The 25,210-nt window shown below is 45.8% G+C and overlaps 3 protein-coding genes across 4 annotated transcripts in view; 2 read left to right on the top strand and 1 right to left on the bottom strand.

Moving 5' to 3' along the window:
• PLEKHM3 (pleckstrin homology domain containing M3) overlaps positions 1-2,166 on the top strand; it is a 93,647-nt gene extending 91,481 nt beyond the window's left edge. For both annotated transcript variants that reach the window (XR_014956757.1, XR_014956756.1), the window contains one exon: positions 14-2,166. The gene's annotated coding sequence lies outside the window, so the exon portion shown is untranslated. The remainder of the gene's footprint in view (positions 1-13) is intronic.
• A 423-nt stretch (positions 2,167-2,589) lies between these two features.
• On the top strand, positions 2,590-6,942 carry FZD5 (frizzled class receptor 5). The gene has a single exon (XM_021555360.3). The coding sequence runs from the start codon at positions 2,691-2,693 to the stop codon at positions 4,413-4,415; it is 1,725 nt and encodes a 574-aa protein (XP_021411035.1). The 5' UTR covers positions 2,590-2,690; the 3' UTR covers positions 4,416-6,942.
• A 3,296-nt stretch (positions 6,943-10,238) lies between these two features.
• The window catches only part of CCNYL1 (cyclin Y like 1), a 33,493-nt gene continuing 18,521 nt past the window's right edge, over positions 10,239-25,210 (bottom strand). Inside the window, exons 6-10 of the mRNA XM_031505379.3 lie at positions 24,880-24,931; positions 21,467-21,586; positions 19,294-19,460; positions 14,790-14,952; positions 10,239-12,015 (exon numbers count right to left, since the gene is read on the bottom strand). Coding sequence (XP_031361239.2) covers positions 11,899-12,015; positions 14,790-14,952; positions 19,294-19,460; positions 21,467-21,586; positions 24,880-24,931 — 619 coding nt within the window. The 3' untranslated portion in view covers positions 10,239-11,898. The remainder of the gene's footprint in view (positions 12,016-14,789; positions 14,953-19,293; positions 19,461-21,466; positions 21,587-24,879; positions 24,932-25,210) is intronic.

Here is a 25,210-nt window from a genome sequence, read left to right as displayed (position 1 = left end):
CTGCTTCTACCAGGAACCACTGCATCCCAGCTGAAAATGCCTCAGTAGGTGGAAGGTATGTCTGTAAGGACACGTTTCGTCAATCCATGCCTGAATCCTCTAGGCTGGAGCCAGGAGCAGGGGTTAGATGAGCTCCCAAGAAGACCTGTTTAGCATGGTGGAGCTTCATGGACACTTCTGCACATGGATAAAAGGTAAAGTGATTTTTAATAATTTAAGAGTTTTTTAACTATAAAAGCATTTTCTTAGGGCCAGGAAACACTTCCTTTTTGTCTGCAGTAAATTTTGTGCAGACATATCTTCTGTTACTAATAGTGCTGGATGCACATAAAGCACTGTACTCTCATACTGTGCTGAAGAGATGAGTAACGAACCTATCAACTGCACTTGCATTTACCCCATATTTAATCTTGCTCTGGTTGTTCTGCTACATATTCATAAAAAAACGAAAAGGAAACAGAAGCACAGAGCAAGCCAACAGATGTTTACCTGGCTCTTAATTGGATTTTATGTGTCCCCAGTGTAGCAGATACAGCATTATTTACAGCCAGGCTCTAAGAATTAGATACATCTGGAGGAGTGGCAAAACCTGAACCAGGATACAAGAGTTGACAGATTAACTGAAATGAAGCGCTGCCCCATTTTCCCCTTCTTATCTTCTCTCTTCCCACTTATGTACCCATTCCCCATTGTGTGTCAAATCAAACTAAGACATTGCCCAGGAGAATGCTTATAAAAATGAAAAATGCCAACAAAAAAGACAATTTCTGCTCTTATGGAGCTTCATCAGCATTTTCTAATTGTACAGCAATGATGATAATAAAAAGGCTGCCCTCTTCTCTCAGCTATAATTTGGATAATCAACTGACAGCCATAATGAAACTGTCTGTGATTGCTTTCTGCTGGGCTGCTAGTTCACAAAAACTCTTTGTTAAGGAGCATTAAAAGTTATGACTCCTGCTACAAGGATATGCCACTATTTTCCAAAGGAACATGTGACTTATAATTTTCTTCGATATAGCTCTATTACAGGGAAAACTTACAGTGTAAAGCAAAGAAGTATAAGGATGTGAGATTATTTTTTCCTTTTTTAAAAAAAACATTGTTAAGCATCAAATTTAACAGTGCCAAGTAATATGCATGCCTAAGCTGGGTGGATGTGGATTTCAGGGGTGGTCGTGAGGTCTCTCGCCTTAAAATGACTGATGACCTTGGTTATCAGCAGTCAGTGCTCTGCCCCTGGTTACATCAGCCACTGGCCTCAGAGCAGTAAGCAAGCCAGGTTTTACTTGTGGGAGGAAGGCAAGAACTAAGTCATGCTTCGAGTATTTGCTTTGTGGGCTCTGGGTACAGTTAAGAGGTATTTTGGGTGCTGGTGTTCCCCAGCACCAGGCCTTGAATGCAAGCTATTTGTATCTGTGATGTGCTGTGGGTATGTCTTGAGTAGTAGATCCAGGGCTGGGTGCAAGTACTCTGGTCTAAATTGTCCTTCTATCCACATCCACTGAGATGGAGCGAGTAGCTCCTGTGCAAGGGCTTGAGAGCAGCCTTCTGCCTTGATCGGAATAAGGCTCTGCTGGAGCAGCTGCTGTCTGGACCCCCGAATCTGGCTTCTGAAGCGGGTCTGTTCCTCTGTGTTCCCTGAACATGCCCTGGGCTTCAGGACTTTCAGGGAAACACTTGAAAATTAGCCTGGCAATTCGGTGTTTACGAATGCATGGACTGGAGGGTTGGAATTCGTGGCAGCTGAGCATGACCACCTCGGTGGCTATGGCAGGACCCCGCGGTCCCAGGGTGCTGGGCAGAGCTCTCTGCCACAGCACGGTCTCATCGGTGGCTGCAGCGCCTGCCACCCGCCTGGGAGGGAAGAAAAGGGCTGGCCGGAGCGGATGGCGACCGGAATCCGGGGCAGGAATGTGGTAGCGCAGCTGCCTGCACCCGGGCAGGGGCGGCTTTTCTTCCCGCCGAGCTCAGCGTACCGGGAAGCGCCGGTAGATGCTACTGGGCCCCTTGTACCCGGGCTGATGTGCCAGGGCCGGAGCAAGGCAAAGCCGGCCAGGACCCCTTCACGTCTTCCCTTCCCCTACCCAGGGTTTCCCCCGTTTGTCCCAAGCCCGCGAAGAGGGCCTGAAGGGCTCGAGGAGGAAGAGGAGAAGCGGCAGCAGCGCCGCGGGCACCGCCTGCTCTCCTCCTCCAGCCGCTTGGCTCTTCGCGCCGAGCCGGGGTAGCCGGGTATCGGGAGGGGCCGGCGGGCAAGAGGGGAAGGCGATGCACAGATGCGGAGCAGTCGGCGGTTTGGTGGCACCGTCATCGTCTCACTTCGCCGCCTGTCCCCGGGCCGCCGCGGGACTCCGAGCGCCGGCAGCCGCGGGGCCCGGGGCAGAGCGGCTCTCCGCTCGCTGCCCGGCGCGGGGGCGGCGCGGGGAGCCCCGGCGGGGCGGGGCCAGCGGCGGGGCGGTCCGGGGCGGTCCGGGGCGGTCCGGGGCGGTCCGGGGCGGTCCGGGGCGGTCCGGGGCGGTCCGGGGCGGGGCGCGGGCGCGGCGCGGAGCGGGGGCGCCCGCCCGCCCCAGAGCGCAGGTGGCGGCGGCGGCGGCGGTCCGGATCCCGCTCTCCTGCCGGCGGGGCCCCGCTCCCGGCGCGGAGGCGGCAGGTGCCCGGGACATGCGGCGGCGGTAGGACGCGCGGCGGCGATGGGCGGCCGGGGGCTGCCGCTGCTGCTGGGGCTGCCGCTGCTGCTGGGGCTGCCGGCGGCGGGGCGCGCCGCCTCCAAGGCGCTGGTGTGCCAGGAGATCACGGTGCCGATGTGCAAGGGCATCGGCTACAACCTCACCTACATGCCCAACCAGTTCAACCACGACACGCAGGACGAGGCTGGGCTGGAGGTGCACCAGTTTTGGCCGCTGGTGGAGATCCAGTGCTCCCCGGACCTGCGCTTCTTCCTCTGCAGCATGTACACCCCCATCTGCCTGTCCGACTATACGAAGCCGCTGCCCCCCTGCCGCTCCGTCTGCGAGCGGGCCAAGGCCGGCTGCTCGCCCATCATGCAGCAGTACGGCTTTGCCTGGCCCGAGAGGATGAGCTGTGACAGCCTGCCGGTGCTGGGGGACACCGAGGTTCTTTGCATGGGATACAACCACACGGAAGCCACCACCCTGCCGCCTTTCTTTGGGAAGCCCACGCGCCCTGCCAAGGACATGGCCAAAAACCTGACGCCACTCGATGGGCAGCGCCTCTCAGGGCTGGACTGTGGTCAGACTTGCAAGTGCAGAGCGCCCCTGATCCCCATCTCCAAGGAGTCCCATCCACTGTACAACCGCATCAGGACTGGGAAGGTACTCAACTGTGCCATCCCCTGCTACCAGCCCTATTTCACCCAGGACGAGAAGACCTTCACTACCTTCTGGATCGGCCTCTGGTCCATCCTCTGCTTCCTCTCCACCTCAACCACTGTGGCCACCTTCCTCATTGACATGGAGCGCTTCAAGTACCCTGAGCGCCCCATCATCTTCCTCTCTGCCTGCTACCTCTTCGTCTCCGTGGGCTACATCGTGCGGCTGGTGGCAGGGCATGCCAATGTGGCTTGCAACCCGGAGCACCATCACATCCATTATGAGACCACAGGCCCTGCTCTCTGCACTGTGGTTTTCCTTCTCCTCTACTTCTTCGGTATGGCCAGCTCCATCTGGTGGGTCATCCTGTCCCTCACCTGGTTCCTGGCAGCTGGCATGAAGTGGGGCAATGAGGCCATTGCCAGCTATTCGCAGTACTTCCACCTGGCTGCCTGGCTCATCCCCAGTGCCAAATCCATTGCTGTACTGGCACTGAGCTCTGTGGACGGTGACCCGGTGGCCGGGGTTTGCTATGTGGGCAACCAGAGCCTGGAGAATCTGCGGGGCTTTGTGCTGGCACCACTTGTAGTTTATCTCTTCACCGGCAGCCTCTTCCTGCTGGCTGGCTTCGTCTCGCTCTTTCGCATCCGCAGTGTGATCAAGCAGGGCGGCACCAAAACTGACAAGCTGGAGAAGCTGATGATCCGCATCGGCATCTTCACCGTGCTTTACACTGTGCCTGCCACCATCGTCATTGCCTGCTACATCTATGAGCAGCACAACCGAGAGGCCTGGGAGCAGGCACAGAACTGCTCCTGTCTGGGGGACCCTCACCGCCCCAAGCCTGACTATGCTGTCTTCATGCTTAAGTACTTCATGTGCCTTGTGGTGGGGATCACCTCCGGCGTTTGGATCTGGTCTGGCAAGACACTCGAGTCCTGGAGGCGCTTCACCACCCGCTGCTGCCGGGCCAGGAAGCCTGCGGGTGCCTCTGTGTACGGTGAGGCCAGCCCAGCACTGGTGGGCAGGACGGTACTGCCCAGTATGGCCTCCTACCACAAGCAGGTCCCACTGTCCCATGTGTGACCAGAGGGAGCTTCGGTGACCCCAGCCACAAGGAGGAGAGGGTTGCGAAGACCCTGGGCCACAGAAGAGAGGGTGACAGCTGGGCTATCCCTGGCATCTTCATCCCCACTGTGGTGGTGCTGCCTGGGACCACGGGCACAGAGCAGCTGCAGCCCCAGGCAGGGCAGGAGGAGGTGCTGCCGACTATGTCGGGGCAGAGGGATGGGGAGGTCTGGAGCCTGGCACTGCCATGTATGCCCCATTTGGAGTCCCACATCCTGGTTGGAGTTCTGGGATGCTGCTGCCTGTGGGCCCGTCGGGTGGAAGCAAGCTCTCAAGCACTGATTTGTGTTCCACAGTGAGCCTCTGGGCAGGTCTTGCTGGTGCCGGGGTGAAAGGCAGAGCTGTAGCAGGCAGGGCAGATGGTGGCCTCCAACCCCAGGTGGGGGCTGGCACTGCCGCTGAGCCCCTCACTAAAGCCCAGAGAGTGGTCAGGGGGAGGTGGCAGGGGGGGTGCTGCTTCCCTGGGTGCCCTGGGCAGAGCAGGAGCCTGCCCTCAGTGCCCCCAGAGCCCCCAGGCACAGCTGCATATTGAGGAGAAGCCTGGGGGCCCTGGTGTGAGGCAGCCGCATGCCCTGCTCACAGCAGCACAATGAGCAGGGGAGGAGCTGTGCGGGCTGGGGGCTTCATGGGTGGTGGCAGTGCAGGAGGAAGGGGCCGTGGAGAGGATCTGCCACAGGGACAGGGTCCCGCTGTCTGCAGTGCAGACAGGGACCAGGTGATCCCCTGCGGTCCCTTCTGCCCTGGGCAAGCACATCCAGCTCGCTTCAGTCAGGGGCTCAGGACCGGGCAGGAGCCAGCTGCACTGCCCATGGAGCCGCTCGGCCCAGGGGCTGCACCAGGGGCCGTGTGGGTGGGGAGCCTGCCGGCCCAGCACGGGTTTGCAAGGAGTCCTGGCCCCCAGAGCGGGCTCTCCTGAGCTGCCCTGTGTCCTGCCCGCCAGCTGTGGCATGTGGCACAGCAGCTGAGTGCAGCACAACCAACCCTAAGAGGGTGGGTGCACCCCTGCAGTGAGCGGTGGCTGCACGGGGGTGTCCCAGCCAGGTGGCAGGCTGTCTCTCCAGAGCAGCAGCTGGGTTTTCCGGTCAGTCGGCTTCAATACTTGTTGCTGCTTTTTTCAAAGCTGTGCCTCTGCTGAGAGAGTACCAGGTTTGAGATGGAGCAGTTAATTTAGGAAAACTTAGCTGTGAACTCACACCTCTTTTCCTCCAACTTCCCAAGCCTTTTTCACTTCCCTGGATCAGACAGCAGCTGAGCACTGACAAAACCATTGCCTGGCATTAAGCAATGGTGACAGCTGAGTTTCAGTAAGTAGAATAATGGGGGGGGGGGGGTGGGGGTGGGGGGGTGCTGTTGTCAAAGTCACTAAATGCAGCCAGGGCAAGGGGCTCCAGCTGTGGCGCAGGATGAGGCTCTCTGCCTCTGGTCACTTGTAAAAGCACCTGAGTATTAAGGAGTTTTTTCTGCCTGCCCTAAGCAGTGGTGATGTATGTAACTATCCAGCCATTACTGGAGTCCTTTTTGCCCTTCATCAAGCATGGCATTGTGACCCAGCTGTTCAAGCACTGGAGAACAACTGCTGGCTTTGCTCCTGCAGGACTGCAAGGATCTGAGGTTGATCTTAACAACTTCGGACCACTTCAGTCAAGAAGGTTTCCATCTCATTTTAAAACCAAAACCTGGGAAGCGAGGGAACTCTCGAGTGGCACATCTCTGGATAAAGGTACTGCATGAGTGTCTCTGGGGAGTCCTAGATAGAGGAGATAGAGGCACAAGGATGGAGGGCTCACCAGGGGCTGTTCAGCTGCACCCATCCACACTCTTGCAATAGGGCTCACCCCCTCCAGCAGGTTGGAGTACTTTATTGTGGACAGAACTGCACCATATTGTGTTACATACTGTAAATAGTTGTATTATAGCCTAATTTGTAAATAAAGGAGTCGTAGTGACCTTTGATACAGGTTAGGGACAGGTGTGTTCTCAGCAATGAGGCAGGTCAGGTGCAGGGACACTGTGGGTAGTCTGTGCTGTAATCCAGGGCATTAAATTATTCCAGCCTCCTCCAGTCCACACCTTGCTGGACTCCTCTCTTTCTATAGTGCCTTTTGTAGATACAGCTAAACACGCATCATGCAATACAATGAACAAAACCATGTCAAAGGTGGTATTTTGCTGTTTTTGTTTTTTCCAAAGTGCAACTGACTGTGTAAAGACATCCAAGATTAGCTACAAACCGTTGCCTATTGAAAAACGCAAAAGAATTTTCAGCTTTGATGTGATGGTAGGGTAATACAATCAACTCGTATTTGAGCCTGGCTTCTCAGCAACAAGTGGCAGGAGGGGGTAAGGAGCCGTTGCCGTGTGTCCTGTCTGCTGTAGCCAATTTACATGTTGGGTTTTGCCTCTTCCGTTACTGATGCTGTTCAATGTTGCTTAAATTACTGTACTATATTATGTGAAAAGCTGAAGAAATTTTATTCAAAGAGAAGTATCAAGATTAGTTATTTATGAGGATAAAAAATAGTGTGTGTTGTTTTCTTTACTTCTGCTTCTGTCAGAGTGTTTATTACCTTAAAAGTTTACCTGCTGGGGGAGGGGGAGGTGTGTGCTGGAGGGCCAAACAGGGCTCTTATCGCTGAGGATCGTGGGGAACTGGTGAGGCAACTGCACTTGCGTGGCACAGGAATAGCATGTTCCATGTGCATGAACCCCACGCAGCGCTGCCTTTGGCACAGAGGATGCCACACATCCGTGCCCTCGGTGCCAGGCTCTACCCTGAGCTAGGCTCTGTGCTCGGGGGCAGCCGTGCTGGCAATGCCCATGACTGTGCTGACAGGGTGTTCCCTGATGGGCCAAGGTCATACCTCACTGCTAAAAGAGGGTTAACTATCAACTTTTATTGGCGTTCTGCAGTTTGCACAGTACGTGTCCCTTGCTGTGTGCTGATATCAGGCCCTGAAGAGGTGCCCTTTGATACTCCTAAGGCCAAGCAGATGACAGCTCCTAGCCAAGCAGGATGCTGCACACTGGTCCATTTGGGTGGCTGTGCTTCCGTCTGTGAGGAGCACTTGGGGAGGGACAGCAAAGGGTTAAGGCTGGCTCAGTGGTGACTAATGGTGCAGGACTCTGCTATCTAGTTAGGTGTGTAGGCACACACCAGGTCCCACCAGATAGGATCTCTTACCTGGAAGCAGCATTCCAGCACCCAGTGATAAACCTGACAGTCCCACAGCCTGACTCACCTGACTCTGCAGGGATCTGCCCCCCATGCTCAAGTACAGGCAAAACACACTATTGGGGCTGATCCTATCGCTTGAAGGGCAGCAGTTTTGGGGTGTGGAGGGACATGCGCCATTTCAGCACCAGGTTCTTCTCAAGGAGCTGTGGACACTCGCTGCCTGCTCCCGAAGTAACTCCAGCACCTTGCTGGCAGCCTTGTTGCCATTCTTGCCTGCCAGGAAGCTGTTGTGTCCTCAGCGCCTCGGTAAACAGGAGTTTGGCAGCACTGCCATCCACCGCCTACCTCAAGCCACTGTTCCTGAGCAAGGGAAGGGCCTTTCCTGCAGGCAGTGAGAATCACCTGCAGGACTGTGTCCCCGTGAGCACACACGTGATCCCACACACCTGGCCCAATGCTTGTGCTCTCCAGGTTCCACTTGGTCAATTCAAGCCACCCTCGAGGCACTCACCGGCTTCCCTGGGGCTGAATGGTGCAAATGCAGCACAAGTTCGGGCTGGGTGGCATGGGGAATGACAGTGTCTGATGGCATGGGGACCATGTGGCTCTTCAAATGGGTTTTAATATCAATCAGAAGCCAAAGTGGTTATTTCACCTAGAAAATGCCTTGTCTGTGAAGGCAGCCTGAGACTTTTAGGTAATGCTACAATAAACAGGCCCATGTTCTGCTATTTAAGTGCTCTTTTGCCCGTCCATTGGGGGGTGGGGTGTTAGTAAGGGCACTACAGTCACTTTGGCAGCACCCTGTAATTCACTCTATGTTGGCAAACAGCTTATTTGGTGCAAGGATAGTTTTCCCAGATAATGATATGGAATACCAGTTCTGTGTCATTGTCCAGCACAATGGTGCTGTGGGAAATCCCAGGACAGGATGGAGGCTGCAGCCTGCCCAGTGCTGAGCTGTGAACGGAGCAGCTCAGCCTGCCCTGAGCACTCCTGCCAAACTCCTGTGCAAGCTCTTGCCTCAATGGCTCTTCTGTCCAATTCTGCTTGCTCAGGGTATGCTTGACACCTATACTCTTATCCAGGAGCAGTGGTCTTGACATTTATTCCATCCCTCAAGTGCCTGTCCTCTTAAATGCCAAACCCATACTGAAGTAGTTCTCATAAAATTCCCTTGGAAACAAAATACACAGTCCCTGTACACAAAGGGAAGGGGCTGCTGGAGCTCAAGGGCATCTTGTAGTGCATGAACACCTCCATGGCCTCCTGCCCCTGCCCCTGCTAACACACGCTGCTCCTGCTAGTCTGGCTGGTGCTCACATCACTCTTGCTGGGCCGTAACACAGCTATTGTCTCTGCAAACAGCATTCACTGCCAGATGGGGAGGGCTACCCTGGAAATGAAAGCAGGCAGAGGTCACCTCAACATAGATTAAATTCAGCTATTAATTAAATTATTCAGTTATTGGATTAAGAGAAACAAGGTACATTGATCCCATAGTTGCTTTTCCCTGGGAGGAGAGATTGGTAACAGTCTCTTTAATTTCAGTATTCTGACCATGATTGTAGTTTTTCTTTTGCCTCTTTGATAGAAGTGTTGCCAGCATATAGAGTAGTGCTAATTGAAGGGTATTACCCCTTCACAGTTCATTGTCCAGCAGAACCACCTCTATGCAATTCTTTCTGAAACATTCTTACTGCCCAGCACTTCAAAAAGGAGCTGTATGGTTTACTTTTTATTGTTTAGCTAAGAAATACACTAGCTGTGTTTTCCCTAATCTAACTCTTTTAGGGGTACCAGAATGAATGGTACCCCTAAATGCTAAAAATAATTGCTGTTTTTTCATCCCAAGAAGTGGAGTTGGAGTTCAGGCCTGCTTAGTATCTGCTGAGCAGACCAAAATCCCACTGATAATGTGCTTTGGGCTACAGTAAAACTAAGCCAGGTAATAATCAAAGCAAAATTAGGTTCATAGCAGCTGTCTCCTGCAGGATGCATTGCAGAAGCAGCCATCAGCTTGAGATGTCATTCACCTGCCACCCAGATCAGCAGGAAGAGTCTCCATCTCATCTGGCAAAAAAGGGAAACGAGTGGCCCCAGTCTCTTCTGAGCAGCTGCTTTTGGGCAGCCCCACAGCAGAGTGCACCAGACTGATCCCACACAGCTGAAGGCACCGGCCCTGCTGATGGAAGCAAAGCTCTTTAGCAATTAGGTCACAAGTCAATCCAGGAGCTGGTCACTTGTAGCTTCCAATTTAGTGTTCCTCAAGGGAGGACTTAAAAACCATCAAATTGCCTCCAGAGAGACTAGCCCTACTTAAAGCCCATTGAAGTGCACAGAAACTGTCAGTGAGTGGTTTATTCGAGCAGCCCAAGTGAAGTTCTAAATCCAAAGACCAAGATCTGGGCAGCCATCTGCACCCTGCCCAGGCATCTGCTGCCTACTCCCAGCCATTTGCCAGCCTATGGGGACTTAATGAAGGGGGAATAGGCTGAATGGTGATAGGGCATGGAGAGGCCTTAACACACATCACTGGGGTCTCTTTTTTTTTTTTTTTTAAAGGGCAGTAGAATCCAACAGCTGTACAGAACACATCCTTCACCTTTATCTTTAATTAAAATAGAGTTTATTAGCTTTTCTTTTAATACAAACATGAGAAAGGAAAACCACCTGAAGATGTAGTGTTATTTTCAGTATTGAATTGTGATCAATACCTGAAATGCCAAGTCCCATGGGTTTGGGAGCCAGGGGCTGGCACATTTGCATACTGCAAAAGGCTGTATGCAGCATTGGAACAGCTGAGTGCAGCCACACTGATGATGGCACTCACACAGCCCCACGCCCAAAGGCAGATGGACTTGTTTGTTCAGTGTAAGTTTTTGGGCCTTGGCCGTAAGAGGAAGTGCACAAAACCCGTGTCACTCGGAGGGAGATCTGCTCCTAGGACACTGCCTAGAACCTATTTGGATCCAAGAAGGGAAGATACTACAAAGACTTGTAACAGGAAGAGTCTATAATAATACTTATCCTGTTTAGAGTTCAGTTTCAGAGCTTGAAAGTAAGCTCTGTTCTAAAGTCTCAGAAAGAGCAAACCCCAAGCCTCTAGAGCAGTTGCACAAGGTAAATTCACTTTGGAAAAAAAAAAAAAGTTTACAGAAAGCTTTTTGATAATTCTCAGTTGAACACAATATTTTTCCATCTACCTTGATAGGTAGTCCAGAATTCTCAAACTCATTATTGTCTCATTATGAATGTAACTTCCTTCCAGGAAACCAGGAGGAAGTTTCCTGGAAACTTCCTGAAAGTTTCCTGGATACCCAAGGAGAGTCAGATGGATGCACAATATCAGCTTTAGGAACTCATTGTATATAGCACAAGAGATCTGCAGTAGAACTCAGAGAAGCAGTGCTGCACACACGCCATTCACCACTGGATTGCTACACTGTTTGGGATGGTGATGATGTTTCCAGACCAACTTTTTCATTCAATGCCTCAGAAAAATACACAGATTACATCTCTTCCAGAGCAATATAAGTATTAGAAAATGAGAGAAGCACCATAATTCACAAGAAATGCAGCATGGACCCTATACATTTTAACAATACATTAAAACCATATCTCTGCCCCCAGTCAAAACATTCAAAGTCTTTTGACAATCTTTACTGGAGTGAAGTTATGGGTGCAGAGATGGAATTCCTTCCTGCTGGGCAGCTTCTTGGTGTGAACACATCACCAATAATAGCAGCTTTTAGTAGCCAAACCAGGGAAAAGCCATCAACACAAGTCTATGCTACTCTTCAGCTCCAGAGTGGCTTTATACTTTAGGAGTCCCATGTGTTGTTTTTGTTAACACTGCACTGACCTGAAATACAAATGCAGTGAAGACTCTGGATGACAGGGGAGAAGAGGGAAGAACATTGTAACTATAGTCATGTGGTTAGTGTTTAAATTCTAAAATTTAAAACTACTTATTATTAAAAACCTCAAGAGTTCACAGCTATAGGCCTACATAGTAAGCAAACGTCTGTGGGGGAGACAAGTTTGTTTTTGCACCTCTGGATACATTAGGAGGAGGAGAGAGCTGATTTGACAAAGGTCTTGTCTTTTGCACCAAGTATGTTCCTCAAGCTCTGGGCTCCCTGGGCTGACTCTCCCACTTCCCCTTGCTGGAAGACACCATCACCGCTGGCTCGTGTGCATGGAGTGGTGGATTCCTCCGGCTCCTGTGGGTGCTGGTTCCTGGTGCTGCACCCTGCTCTCTCCTCAGGAGAGGATGGCATTAGAACGGCGGATACCAACTAAGTTATCAGCACTGAAAGATCGTCTCATAGCAGCTTTTGACAAGTCTTTGTATTTGTCTTCACACAGCCGGGAGATTGCCTGGACACCACAGACAGACACAAAATGAAAAGTCCACATTAGGAAAGTTTGAATGTTCCATGGGAGGTTTTACAAGTGCAATACCAACAGCACAGGTGCTCTGCAGCAGTGACACTTCTGGCTTTTATCCAGAATGACAATAAATAAGGCCTACTCTGCAGGGAAAATAGTAATGGGGTCTGTCCCCAGGTAAACATGAATTCCAGCCATCAGAAAGGTAGACCTAAAGAAGGTGAGTGGTTTCCACATACAAGTATCTTCCTTATTTCACTAATCTCACTCTCTAATGAAAAACTTGGATCCTTCAGACTGAAGTTTGTGGAGGTTATGTTGAAAATCACCCCTAGTAGCTGGGTCTGGTGCATGCAGCAGCACAAAAATTTTATTTTAACAGCGCAGAAATTCACACAGGCATTTCTCTGAGAGAAAAGGTTCAAACTGAAAATGTTTCTGTGCTCCCTTGGACATCTTACCCTTGGCCACTCAGGGTAAGCAAGCCAAGGAAATAAATTTCTACTAGGGTGTCTGTTTTGCCTTTACTCCCAACATATTCTTTATTCTTTCGTAACAGGATCACCCCCATGATCTGAGATGGAAGGGCAGCCATGGTACTTTATTATAGCAATTAAATATTAGCACGTGTAGACAATCTAGTGTTGAATTGCTTTTTCACCCATTTATTGGCTTGCCTCTGCCCTGCTTATCTAGCTATTCTAGTAACAAGCTGAATTATTTAAATTCTAATAACACAATTATCAAAAAAATACTGTGTCTCCTCCCTTGCAAGGCCTATTTCTGATTGGAGCCTTCAGGCATTATCAATGCAAATTAATAAGGATACCTGTAATAAAAAAGTCAAACTGAATTTCAGCCCTGAACATTTACTTCCATTAATAATTTACCACTTATCACCAGATGAACTTTCAGAGTCCTGTGATCAGCTACAAGCCTACACCTTCCCTTTAAGGCAGCACCCATTCAGCACAGCCCAGTGTTCTGCAAGTTCAAAAGGTGAAAGCACTCTGAGCATGAATAAAGTTCTAAGTGTATTTTAAAATAATTATTTACATTTATTTCTGCCGACCTTCTGGAGGCATGCATTTGGCTCAAGAGTGGCATTCTTTGAGACACTGGCGGCATGAGCTCCTGGTGCAAGACCAGACAGACTCTCCATCCTGCTTTAATGCTAGCACATCAATCACACAGCAACCTGTGTTGACATATTTAGCCCCAGTTGCCCATATGGTGTAAATCAGTTTTCAGTTTCTGGAATTCACTAATTCACTGCTTTATACAGGCTCCTATCAGCTGCTTATGTGCTTCTAACCAAAAGGTAGAATTAAAAAATTTAGCAAATAATCTAAATATTTATCACATTTCAAAATTAACCCCCAAAATGTTCAATATACATGCATTAGTAAGTGCATGATAGCAAATTACATATTGGTCTGAAAATTACTCTGGTTTTAAATACCAAGCCCCCAAATACTAAGAAAGAAGAAACAAAACAGGCTCACAATCTGTAAATCATCCACTTATGCCCTGGCACTGAGCAGTTCAGTAAACAATTTCCTGTGGACTATGAACTGCCCTACAACCACATTTACAATTAGTGACAGTGTTAGCTTAGAGTGCAAGTAACAAGGGTGAGACAAAGCAGAAGAGTTGCACTGCTTAACTGTAAATAGAAGAATTCATAGGCATATCATACTTATCATTCCAAAGGACCAGGAGGGATCCCACTTACTCCTGAAGTTCAGGCACTTATGGGACAAAATAAAATCCCTAGCCCTTGGCAGAATATCGGGGGTGGACAATGGAACAATATAAGCCAAGAATCTGCAGCACACCCCTCTCTGAAAGGGACTGTGGTATCAGTGTGTACAGGGCCTGTGGTAATGCTTTTGTTGAAAGGTCAACAAAACAACATGCAGAGTCATCAATTAAACCTGGACAGATGAAAGGTTGCATTGATCCAACAAGAAATTTCCCTGAGAACCCAGGTAATTTGTATATTTTCAAAATGTCTTGCATACCTCCAGCAACTAGGAAGACTGACTCTGCAGAAATTAAAGCTTTTTAAAATGAGCCTTCATGCCAAGAAGGCTGCAGGGCCTCCCCACAAGGGCAGCTTTTCTATGGAGTAGAAAGGGACAGTAATCTGCATTTACACTCCCCTGGGCATTCTGAAGGATTCCCAAGAAGGGGCTACTCCAAAAGTTTATCTTAAAGCAACATTTCTCTGGAAAGGTGGGAAGCCAAAACTTATTTCTGCAGCTGCCCCCAGACAAATTGTTTATTAAACCACGAGAGGAGAAAGAGTGCTCCCTCTAAAAACAGCTGTGCAGTGGGATGCAGTGGGAAACCTTCAGCTGGTAGTATTTAGAAGGGTCTGAGTGTGACTGTCTCTAGGTGCTTGGAATACAGACTGTGACCAGGGAGGGACAGACAATCCATTACTCATGACACTAATCCTTTCAATCATATGTAGCCTAGAACTACGGTTCCCAAAATAGCATCCATTTTATTTTGCTATCTGCTAGACTTTTGTAATCTCTTCCAAAACCTTTCCTTTTCTCAGAGTTCTAGCTTAGCCTATGCATGGTTTTAGAAGTGCTAACTGTATTTATAAAGAGGTTAAATTACCCTATAATATACTAATCTAAAAGCTTTTTAGTTTTTCTAACTGCCACTTAACATGATTAGCAACAGATGCTCTTACTACTTATACAAGACAGAGGAGTCCCCTGCTCAGCCACTCTCAGACCATTTACCTCCAGCTTCTGTGCTCTCTCTTTACTGAGAGGCTCCAGCAGAAAGCTCAGGTTATTGTCATCTGCTAGAGAGCGAAGATCAAAGTAGTATTTGGCGTAAACACTGGCAGGAACATTGATATTAAACTGCAGCAGCTCCAAGAAGTGTCTTTCCATCTCGTTCCTAGGAGGCGTAAGGGACAGGAGACAAAGGAAAAAAAAGATTGTTTTAGCTGGCTGAAAAGCTGAAGAGACCTCAACCTTGTTTTAAACCCAGCAACTTTGAAACAGGTCACTGAGAGCTCTGCATTATTAGTTTCGAGAGACAGGTCATTCATTCCCTGGTGCTGGAAACAAGGTGCAGGTTTTGAGTCCTGGCACCTCCGGCTCAGCGCGGAAGGCAGTGCCCTGCCGTGCACTCGCTGGGCTGAGCGGGGAGGTTCATTCTTCCGAGTTCCATTAGTGCAGCTGTACAATTCATGCGCCATTCTCACTCTCATACGGCCCCACACTATAGTGATCAGATGAAAGGAATGATGTATGCTGTTTATTAGCTCTGAAGAACTTGCAGACATTTTCACCAGGCTGATAACAGGAAGGGGGTTTATTGAAGCAGAGGCGGACTAACAAAAGGAGTAGGCAGATCACCACGGCAACAAATGGATCTATGAAGAGCTGCTGCTATTATCTCACAGAAAAAAGCCTCTTGAAGCAACATGGATTCATCTCCAATAAATAAATAAATAAGCAGCATTAGGTGGGAGAAGGAATTTTCTCCTCAATAGCATTAGGCAGGATAACAAAAGTACTATGTCAAAGGGCACTGTCCAGTTTTACTCTCTTGTCTGTTTTCACTGGGCAAAATACTTGGAGGAAAGCGTGGAGAGTGCCATGACATGAAAAAAAAACGCTTCAGCTACTGTAATGTGGTCAGCTAAATCAGAGATGTTCTACAGAGGAAAAACAGTATTTTACAAATTTACCTAAAAAGAAACTGGTGGTACATAAACGCAACAATTCAGTTCAACAACTCAACAACAGCCCCTACAGGTAGCAAATCTGCTCCGACAGAATTTAGCAGCTGTATAGGCCAGCTGTGAATACACCAGAAGATGAGTCGCACCAAGTCAGCATCAAGTTTGCTACTGCTTTTTTGGGAGCTTTTAAAATGGATGCTTTACCTATCAGTGCGGGGGTCAAAGAAATCAAGGAATCATCTGTGTTGTCCTGTATTGGGTGGTGGGTCTCAATATGAATAGCAGCTTTGTGTTTCTTTCTAGCATAGCAGACTTGAGTATCATCGAACCTAGTGCCAAAATTAATTTCCTGTTCATATGGTCATAAGCCTATAGAAATGTAAATCAGATAATGTTTTGATGATCAGCTGATCAGAGCTTGATTTACCCTGTAAGTAAATGCTCTTCACTGCCCCTTTTGTACTCACTAGGCTAATACATTTTAATTCTGTATAAATACAATTCTTCATTGGATTAACAAGTCTATTAATAGTGGTTTAAAACCTGGGAAAGGATAAAATGCCCATGTATTTTCTGTGCCTTATTTACAAATATATGTAGCCTAAAGAGTGAACAGCATGTGTCCCCTTACAAACAATCATGGCAAGATTAGCAGCTGTACTGTTAATTTTTCAGCAATAATGGATTTGGTCTCATCAAAGCTAGCAAGTTCTGACAAAGGATGACTTCCAAATGTCAACTGAATTTCCTTAGTTTTTTATTTTGTTTAACTTATTTCTAATGGGGAAAAAAATCAATCTCCTGAAACCCAAAAGAAAAATGTCTTTTATTAAAAAAACCTCACCTTTGCCTTGGGAAAATAGAAAAGGGCTTGTTAAGATAAACACTTCAGCTATGTTGAGTAGGATGAGGCAAAGGCGAATGACCACATGTGGCAGTTGCCAGGCCTGGATCTTGTATCCCTTCAGAACCTGAGAGCCCCCAGCTCCTGCCCTAACAAAGCTGTTGGGGTACTGCCAGCACAACTCCGAGTTGGGGGACGGTTTGGTGGGGAGGAGATGCACCTGTGCTGCCTTCACAAGGGGTGCCTGGCTTGTAAGCACACACACACAGATTTGCAAACTGGGTGAACTAAATCAGATATAAAACCTTCTGCTGGTTCCAGAGTGGTGCAGCCCCTGTGCTTGGCTTGCAGAGGGTTCAACAAGAGCATCTCACAGGTTAGTGAGATCATTCCAGATACAGAGAGCCAAGAGGAGAGTACAGAGGAGCTCACAAACAAAACCTGCCACCAGTTCCTGTAGGTAGGCTGTTCCTGCACAGGAATGGCCCACCCAGAGAGCAACACCTGGTAGAATCCTGCCAAGAAGTCTTCAGCTGCAGAGCTGCTGGGATTTTGGGTGGATTTTTTGGCAGCATCACCAGCCATCTCCAACATTAGAATGCAACTGTGACTGAAATCCTTTGCCAATTATTTTCTCTAACTCTTGTATTTGGAATACTCATTATCAAATGACTGGTTTAAAAAATACTGCAGCTACTAAAACTCACAATAACTATGTACCAACCATGAATTGAAAGTAGGCTTGTAAACTTAAAACGACTTTACCAAGTATTTGAAGCACTTTTCCAAGGTCCCTATAATGGTGATGTTATCCATCCAAGGAATGGTGAAGTCTGCCTAGCTGCAGAGCCTGGGAAGAACAACACCCTGTGCCACTATCAGGAACCTAAATTCAAAGGTCTAAATCATCTCAAATGAGATGGTATTACAAAAATCCCATCCTCAAATTGGAGGGGAAAAAAAGCACCTAAATTCCATGTATTTTCCTTACCATCATCACTGCTTTGAAAATGCAAGTACTGACAATTTCAGGAGACCCAGCACTGGCAGCGGAGCATAAATATCCTGCTTGTTACAGATATTTTCTGTGCTATCAATTTGGTTTGCCCCAAATAGGGCTAGAAGAAGAGACATCAAAAAGGGTAAGATGTACACTCCAGCACTTCTGGCTTTGCTGACCCCACTTCAGCCATCTCAGAGTTATTTGCAGCAATACTTAAAGTATGTTCCTCAGATAGATGAGTACTTGGGGCCAGGCTAAGTGGAGATGCACATTGTACAAAATCACTAATCATGCTTTCCTGAAAGCAGGGCTGGCAATATCTTGCATTTTGAGATAAAGAACTCCCAGGTAAGGGGTATGTATAAAACAAGTCACAGTGGTTGCTGTTTAAGATGTGAAATAATTTAAATAATAAAAATTGTTTTGGTCCCTCATTTTTAGAAATACAGTCCCCCACTTAAAAGGATGAAAACTAGATATTCATCCTCTTAAAGAGTCCCAAATGAATAATTACTTACTGTATTTGAAACATTAGTTTGGCCTGAATCCAGGGAAGAGAGCTTAGGGCAAGAATACTGCCCCATGACACAGCCAGCCTCCCAGTGCTGTGCCAGAGCTCTGCCAGCTCAGCCTGCTCCTGTGCTAGAACTGTCACTGCACAGCCCTGGACACATGCTCAGGGCACAGCACTGTGATTAAGCTCAAACACACACAAAGCACGTCATGACAGCAAGGCCAGAAAGCCTGGTGTTTTAAGCTGGATTTGTGTCATTTTTACCTAGGATAATAAGAGAAACAGGAGAACAAGCTAGCAAATAAATGTTTCAACTTTGTGAGAAGGAATTTAACAGAAAACCTAATGGGCCAACTACACTCCACATAAACACACCTCCAGCCCAAAGTATGAGCCTGGAGCCATGAGGATGAATATCTTCCCATACTGCAGAATTTGGCTTAAAGCTGAGTGCAGCAAGAAAAGACAGCAGATTCAAAATTTCTGAAAAACAGAAATGGACATCTAAGACAAAAATACATCTAAGGAACAGCCTTCTCTTAGAAAAAGTATTAAGACTGAGGACTTTGTTTTCAGTACTGTAAGCACATCTAAGAACCTATCCAGAGAGGATAAGCTGTAGCAGTGGCTGTGTGTAACACAGGCAACCATAACTACCCACACAACACCTGCCTGCCACCAGCAGCACCAGAGTTCAGACCTTGAGATGTTTAGGCCTTAACTGGATACACAAGCACACATGAAAGTCCCAAGTTTGCTTTACCTTGCAATTCTTCAAATTCTAAAACAGAAAAGGCAGGGGACAAATTTAGTTCACTCTTTTTTCCCTTCTAAAAAACCTTTTGATAAGACTATAAATTGGGCAGTTTAGTTCCAAGGCTCATCACTGAGATAAAGAAGGTAAAGAAAACTAACTTCGACGTCATTCATGCAAGTCATTAAAATTATTAATAGAGATTTGTCTCAAAGTAGGGCAATTATCCAAAGTTTCTTGAGGTGAAAAAGAGAATGAGGCCAGACACTAAATATACACCTCATATATATATATATATCCTAGCAACAAAAATAGATTTTTTCAGCATGATCACGTGTTGCTTAAAAATCCATAAGCAAACAAAAAAAAAAACCCCACACAAAAAAGCCCCAAAACCCCCACCATTGTATACTACCTGAACCTTGCAACTTACATGTCTTCAACAGTAATGTCCTTCAGTATTTGGCAATAATCCACATTCCACACAGCTTGATCGTCCCAGACTTTAGAAGCTAGCAGAATAGCTCCTAGGACTATCCTCTTCCAGTTACTAGGGCATATGTCAATCTCTGCATAGGTTAAAAGCCTTTCCAAATAAACCTATACAAAGAAAGAAAGAAAAAAAACCAAACAAACAACAAAACCCCACAACTGAATGTGTGTAATTAAGACCTGGAGGAGAGCTGAGTAGCAAACATGCCAGTCCAATAGTACTATTTATTACTGTTAAGCGTGTCAACATATGTATCAACTACTTACACTTAAGAATCCAAATTTTCAGGAGTTACAGGTTCCATTTTTTTATTTTCCCCCAAGAGCTGGACCACCAGGTTGCACAATAGCTAGTGAGGTGAGAGTTCTGAGCAATGAGTGCTGCTCCTTCAGGGAGGCACTGCTACAGCTCTGTCACCCAGTCACACATCACTGGCAGGTTCTCATTAGGGCCTGCCTGGATGGCAGATCACTCAACATCACATTAGCCTTTCATCCTGGTTAAGGTTCAGCACTTGTAGCTTAACAGGAAGTGCTAAAACCTGCATTTGGTCTCTAGTGATGGGACAAAGATGTGTTAATCACTGTCTTTCCACAATGAAAGGCCTTTAGTGCTATTTCTGTCTTACCCTGTAGAACAGACTTCAATCCCTTCATCTCCATCACCAACTGCTTCGGCAGTGAGACATGCCCAAGTCCAAAGATGTGCCTTGGTCTTTTCCTCCCATGAGATCTCACACCAACTCCCTCTCTTCCTTCAAAGTTCTCTACTATTCACACTCCTATAATGATCCATGTACTAAGAAATATGCACTTTCAAATTTGAATATATTTTTTTTTAAATTTTCTATACTCCCATCTAAATCCAAGTTTCTAATGTAGCTTCAGATAAATTAGTGGGTAAGAGAAGCTCCACCTATTAAGGGCTAAGGGAAGGATTAATCTTTGTCACTGAGTTCTCTCCATGCTTTCTTGCCATTCTTGGCTTGTAGCCTTCAAATAACCTAAAGGTGTTCCTATAATAACAGGGCCATCTAGTGGTAAAATTTACTTTAAAAACTAACTCCATTTTTTGTAAACACTTCACATAGTTTGCCCAGGGTTAGCTGTCATCTTGTTCCGTAAAAATTGCTCGCCTGTCTTTGAAAAAGCAGAAACCTTCAACTACTTTCAGAGTTTCAACAGCTCGTAAATATTCAGCTTTTTAAATTACTCACTTCCTTATTAAAGGGAGTCCTTCAAACTAAGTTTGCTTAATTGCTATACTGTCTTTTGGTGACAATTCTGTTCTCCTTTCACACTGTTTTTCAGAAAGAAGCCACAATGAAGACTGAAGTTTAGTGTGCAACAAAGTGTAGTTTGAGAGACAGTCTAAAGTAGCAATTATACATGTTATGGTATTTAAATTTCCCTTCATATATACATGCACACACACACACATTTAACTTATATATATATAATCATTGTCACTGATAAATTTTTTATCCATCATGCTTTCTGAAATCAAACAACGCATTGTAATGAGATTATTATCTTAATATTGTTCTTAAATTCTAAGTACCTCTATCTCACATAGGGAAAAAAGTTATAGCCTCTTTGGCTTAATTAAAAAAACAAAAAAAAAGTTTGGTAGAAAGATGGAAATGATTGAAGGACATGAAAATGAGAAAGATCCTCTCCTAGAGTTCCTAAAGGATTGACTCTTGATCCCTTGAGGCAGTTGTGGTTAATATGAACTCAAAACTAACACCTTCCCCTCTACACACTGAAATAAAAAATGTCTTTGTGTATGATCTAATCAGACCCCACTGTTTACAGCATCCCACTGTTCTGCTCTACTCAAGCTTCTTCAGGGAGTTATGTATCATGAGACAAACAGGGTTTTATAGGGCAAGTAATTAAGCATTACATATTTATATACAGAAAAGGGAACTGCCCTTTTATTTAGTCACTTCTGTGACTACTTAGCAATCTATAATGAACTCACTTGTCCTGTGCTGTCATTAATAGGGTTTCATGAGATACTCTTTAACTCTTTAAATGCCAGTTCAGGCCAGATCTCTTAATGAGAGGGGAAAGGCCTCCTACAGCTCGAGCTGCAGCACTGCCCTTACCAGTGTCACTATTGCACATTCCGCTGTCAGCTGCGCCGCGCTGAAGAGCGTCCGAACAAACCGGTAGATGTGCTTGTGGTCAGGGTCATGCTTGTAGTAGTCATCTGGTACTTCTTCCCGCTGAAAGAAAGGTCTTGGAATTACTGAAAAGCTGTCTACTTAACACTGACTCTAAAGAACAGGTTGTTTCTTCTCACCGAGGTGTATACACCCATTTCCTGTTACAGAGGCAGAACAGAATTATACCCTGAAAGAAGCAGCCTTGCAATATTGCAAACATTCCAAATAAAACACAGTAGCTTTAGGTGGTATCTCTCTTCTGGACACTTGTTTCATCTGTAGGGCCAACAGGAAAGAGAATGAACTACCATCATCACTGCTAGGTGCTAACTATTGTCCATGGAACATTCTTCAGACTGGAAGAGATGTAAAAAAAAAAATGCTTCTCCCAGTAAGAAAATCACAGGTATATACACACCAGGGAAACAATGGCTCTTCAAAAGGCAAAATTAACAGACTTCATAAGACTCCTCTTCCAGCTGAGGAAGCACTGAAGAACACGTGGCAATAATTCTGTGACATGCAGAACTAAGAAGTAATTTACACTGTCTTCATAGGACTCACTCGTGAGAGCCTCCAGAAAGACAATGAACTACTAGATTTAACTCTGGCACAGTGCTAAACTGTTTCTAAACAAAGGGGAGAATAAAAGCTCAGAAATAAACAGTCTGTAAAAGCAATCCTAAAGTAAGTGTTTGAGATACATTCTGATATTTAGCACTTTTTCTGGAGGGATGAAACTTCAAGAGCTCCAACTCTGCACACTGGTTCTGCAAGACTGATACTGAATAGATCTCTGTCTACAGTTCAAGTTAGGCCTACAGTATGGTCAGGACAGCAGCTGAGAACAGCATACCTGCTTGACACTAAGCTAGTGGTTGTAAGGTAAGTAAAGCAGTGTCTTCCTGTGGTTTTGTAGTTTAAAATAGCTGGGGAACACTGTCAAGTGAAATGGAGAGGTAAGTTAACTTAGTACTGCTCACAGAACCTTCTAATACACCACTAACCAACAGAAGTTATCTCTGCAAGGGGGACATGCAACATTAGGAACAGCATGAGCAGGAACACTGCTCATTCCTGTGCTACACATGGTACAAAAGCACATCTGGAAATACATTTTTGCTGACTGTATGTCCTGAGATAACCCACAATGGTATCGTATTCCTCATCTATCAGGTGCTTTTAAACTTGGCTCTGGAAGGCAGCTGGGCCCTGCTGCTGTGTGGTCTTGGCTTTGATGGCTGCTTGGTCTTGCCTTGAGCACAGGATTTGCCCATTCTGGGTTCTCTTTTTGGTGGTTTTTTTTCCCTGGTCTCAGAGAAACTGCAGTTAATGGCTTTCTCATCTTGGGAAGGGTATTTCTGGCATTTTGGGTCTCTCCTTGTTCCCACAGGGTGTGAGATTCAGCAGTTTGGTATTTAGCAGTTATTTACTGTTAGATTTTGCCTGTTGCTATTTTGTTTGTTAGTAAATTGGGTTTTTTTCCCCTTAACATCTACTTGTTTTCATTTCTTATTGGTAGGAAGGGACTAGTTGAACCTATACAGGGAGGCAACTTATTCCAGTGTTCTCCTTTTAAATTGTCTTAAACCAAGACACTGGAAATGAGAAAGGAAGCACCAAGACTGGTATTTGTGACTAAATCCATGATACCGGTAACTGGGACCCATTAGGGTCAACAGAGCCGGGTTTGGACTCCTTGTGAGTGCATCTTTAGAAGACAAAGTGTTCAGAGATTTCTTCCTGCTAATTAACCTTTCTGAAGGAACAGTAGGTACCCAGGCAAAACACCATTGCTATAGAAACTAACAAGCCATGTGTGCCTTTCCCTCACAAGTGCGACAATCAGTTCTGGCTCTATTTCTGTCTGTATGCTGCAGTTAAGATAGAAGAGACCTTTAAGTGTTCCCCAGAAGACACAATGATTTTCTTCTCATTAAACAGGAGGGAGGGTATATGAAAGGATCAAAGGATGTCAGGTTGTTAAATAAAGAAATTGTCTGATGGAGTTAATTTTACATAAATAATTTTGAATGTCAAACAATAGGTTCAGGCATTTAAATTTGTGGAAGAGGTTTTACAGCAACTTCTCTGAGCTAGAGAGAAGTTTGATAAGAGGATCCATATTTACCCCTGAAAGAATTTCCTACCAAGGTCATTGACATAGAAACCAAGAAAGAGAGAAGGATAAATAAGAGAAACCTGCAATTCTCTAATCCAATAAGCACTTTGTTTCTTCTGACCAATGAGTAAAGTGTAAACCTAGGAGATTTTAAAGAATGTATAAAACGCATGCATGCTAGAATAAAAAAGACTTGAAGCCTTCTGAAAATGGAGTGTTGCTTTGAATTGTGACCGTCTCAACCACAACGTAACATAGTTTTGGTCCACCCTTTTTGATCTGAAGTGCTACAATCCATACAAGAAATCTTGAATACAGCTCTTGTCCTTTTTTTAAAAAAAAATTGAATAAAGAGTTGTATTTACTTATATTGCACTGTACAGTTCCTAGCACAGTTGTTCATATTTAGGGATGAAACTTTAACAAATTTAAAATACTAACTTGTTTATTAAAATCTCTTTATTAACAAGTGAGATCCATTAAATAGGCTATACTGCATTCACTCAGGTAAGTGTCAGAGCAAGTTCAATTTTTAAAGCTGCTGGATCTTTACTAAATTAATTTCACAAGAAAAACAAAGTAAGGCATGAAGCTAGGAGTGCTCAAACTGAATGTGAAAAGCACACACTCCACTCTTGAGCTTCCCTGTACTATGAGGTTTTGCATCTTTAAGAGTGTCTAAAAAGGTGCACCAGGACCAGACGCATTAAAATCACATCCCAAATGCTCCTTGCTGTTACTGCCAGCAGCCTTACATGTATTTGCCTTAAAATGTTGCCTTTCCAGTTTCTAAAAGGCCAAACTCACTGTTGCCTACTTTGTGTGATGCTTCATGTACTACATTCTCCTGTCCGCAGTCATTTAAAAGGTTAGGCCCATATCTACTAACCATGTCTTCCTAAAGAAATAGAAAACACTTCTAATAAAGCAGTTATTAAAGAGGGGGAGAAAAGAGACGGACAACAAACTTCAGACACGAAATACAAAAGAATTGGGCACATGATTGTTTCTATATGTAGTCAAAGCATAAAAATCAAACAGCTTGTAACATTTAGACTGGGCTCTATCCATGATCTAGCTGATCTCAGAAGACACTGCATTTTGTATTATATACAAAGACACAATTTAAGATCAATTTGATTGTGGCCTGGTGCTAATACATTTTTATGACTTATACCATATAAATCAAAATGTTACTGATATACACTCAGAGGACAAAAAAATTACTTACTGTGAGAGGGTGAGATTTTTCATCAAAAATATCCAATGATCTATCAGAATCTCTACAAAACAAAAGTATCTGGTTTAGCAATAAGACTTAATTGGTAATGCTACACTCTACTAAAAATTATTGTTCATTGAAAAGGATCAAGGGACATATTTTATAGTTCAACTTTTCCTAGAATATGGTATGGAGCTACTTTGTATTTTTGCAAAGCATTTAATGATGAGTCCTTACAATTAAATATTTAAGATGCTAAACCATGAATAGCTTTCCATGTTCTTGTATTATGATTACTAAAGTTCTCCCCAAAACGTGAAACAAGGTGAAACTCATTAAT

This window comes from Lonchura striata, chromosome 7 (genome assembly GCF_050655825.1).
Source record: "Lonchura striata isolate lonStrDom1 chromosome 7, ASM5065582v1, whole genome shotgun sequence".
Taxonomy (NCBI): domain Eukaryota; kingdom Metazoa; phylum Chordata; class Aves; order Passeriformes; family Estrildidae; genus Lonchura; species Lonchura striata.
The sequence above is the reverse complement of the archived record's forward strand: the minus strand, read 5'-3'. Positions and strand labels throughout refer to the sequence as shown.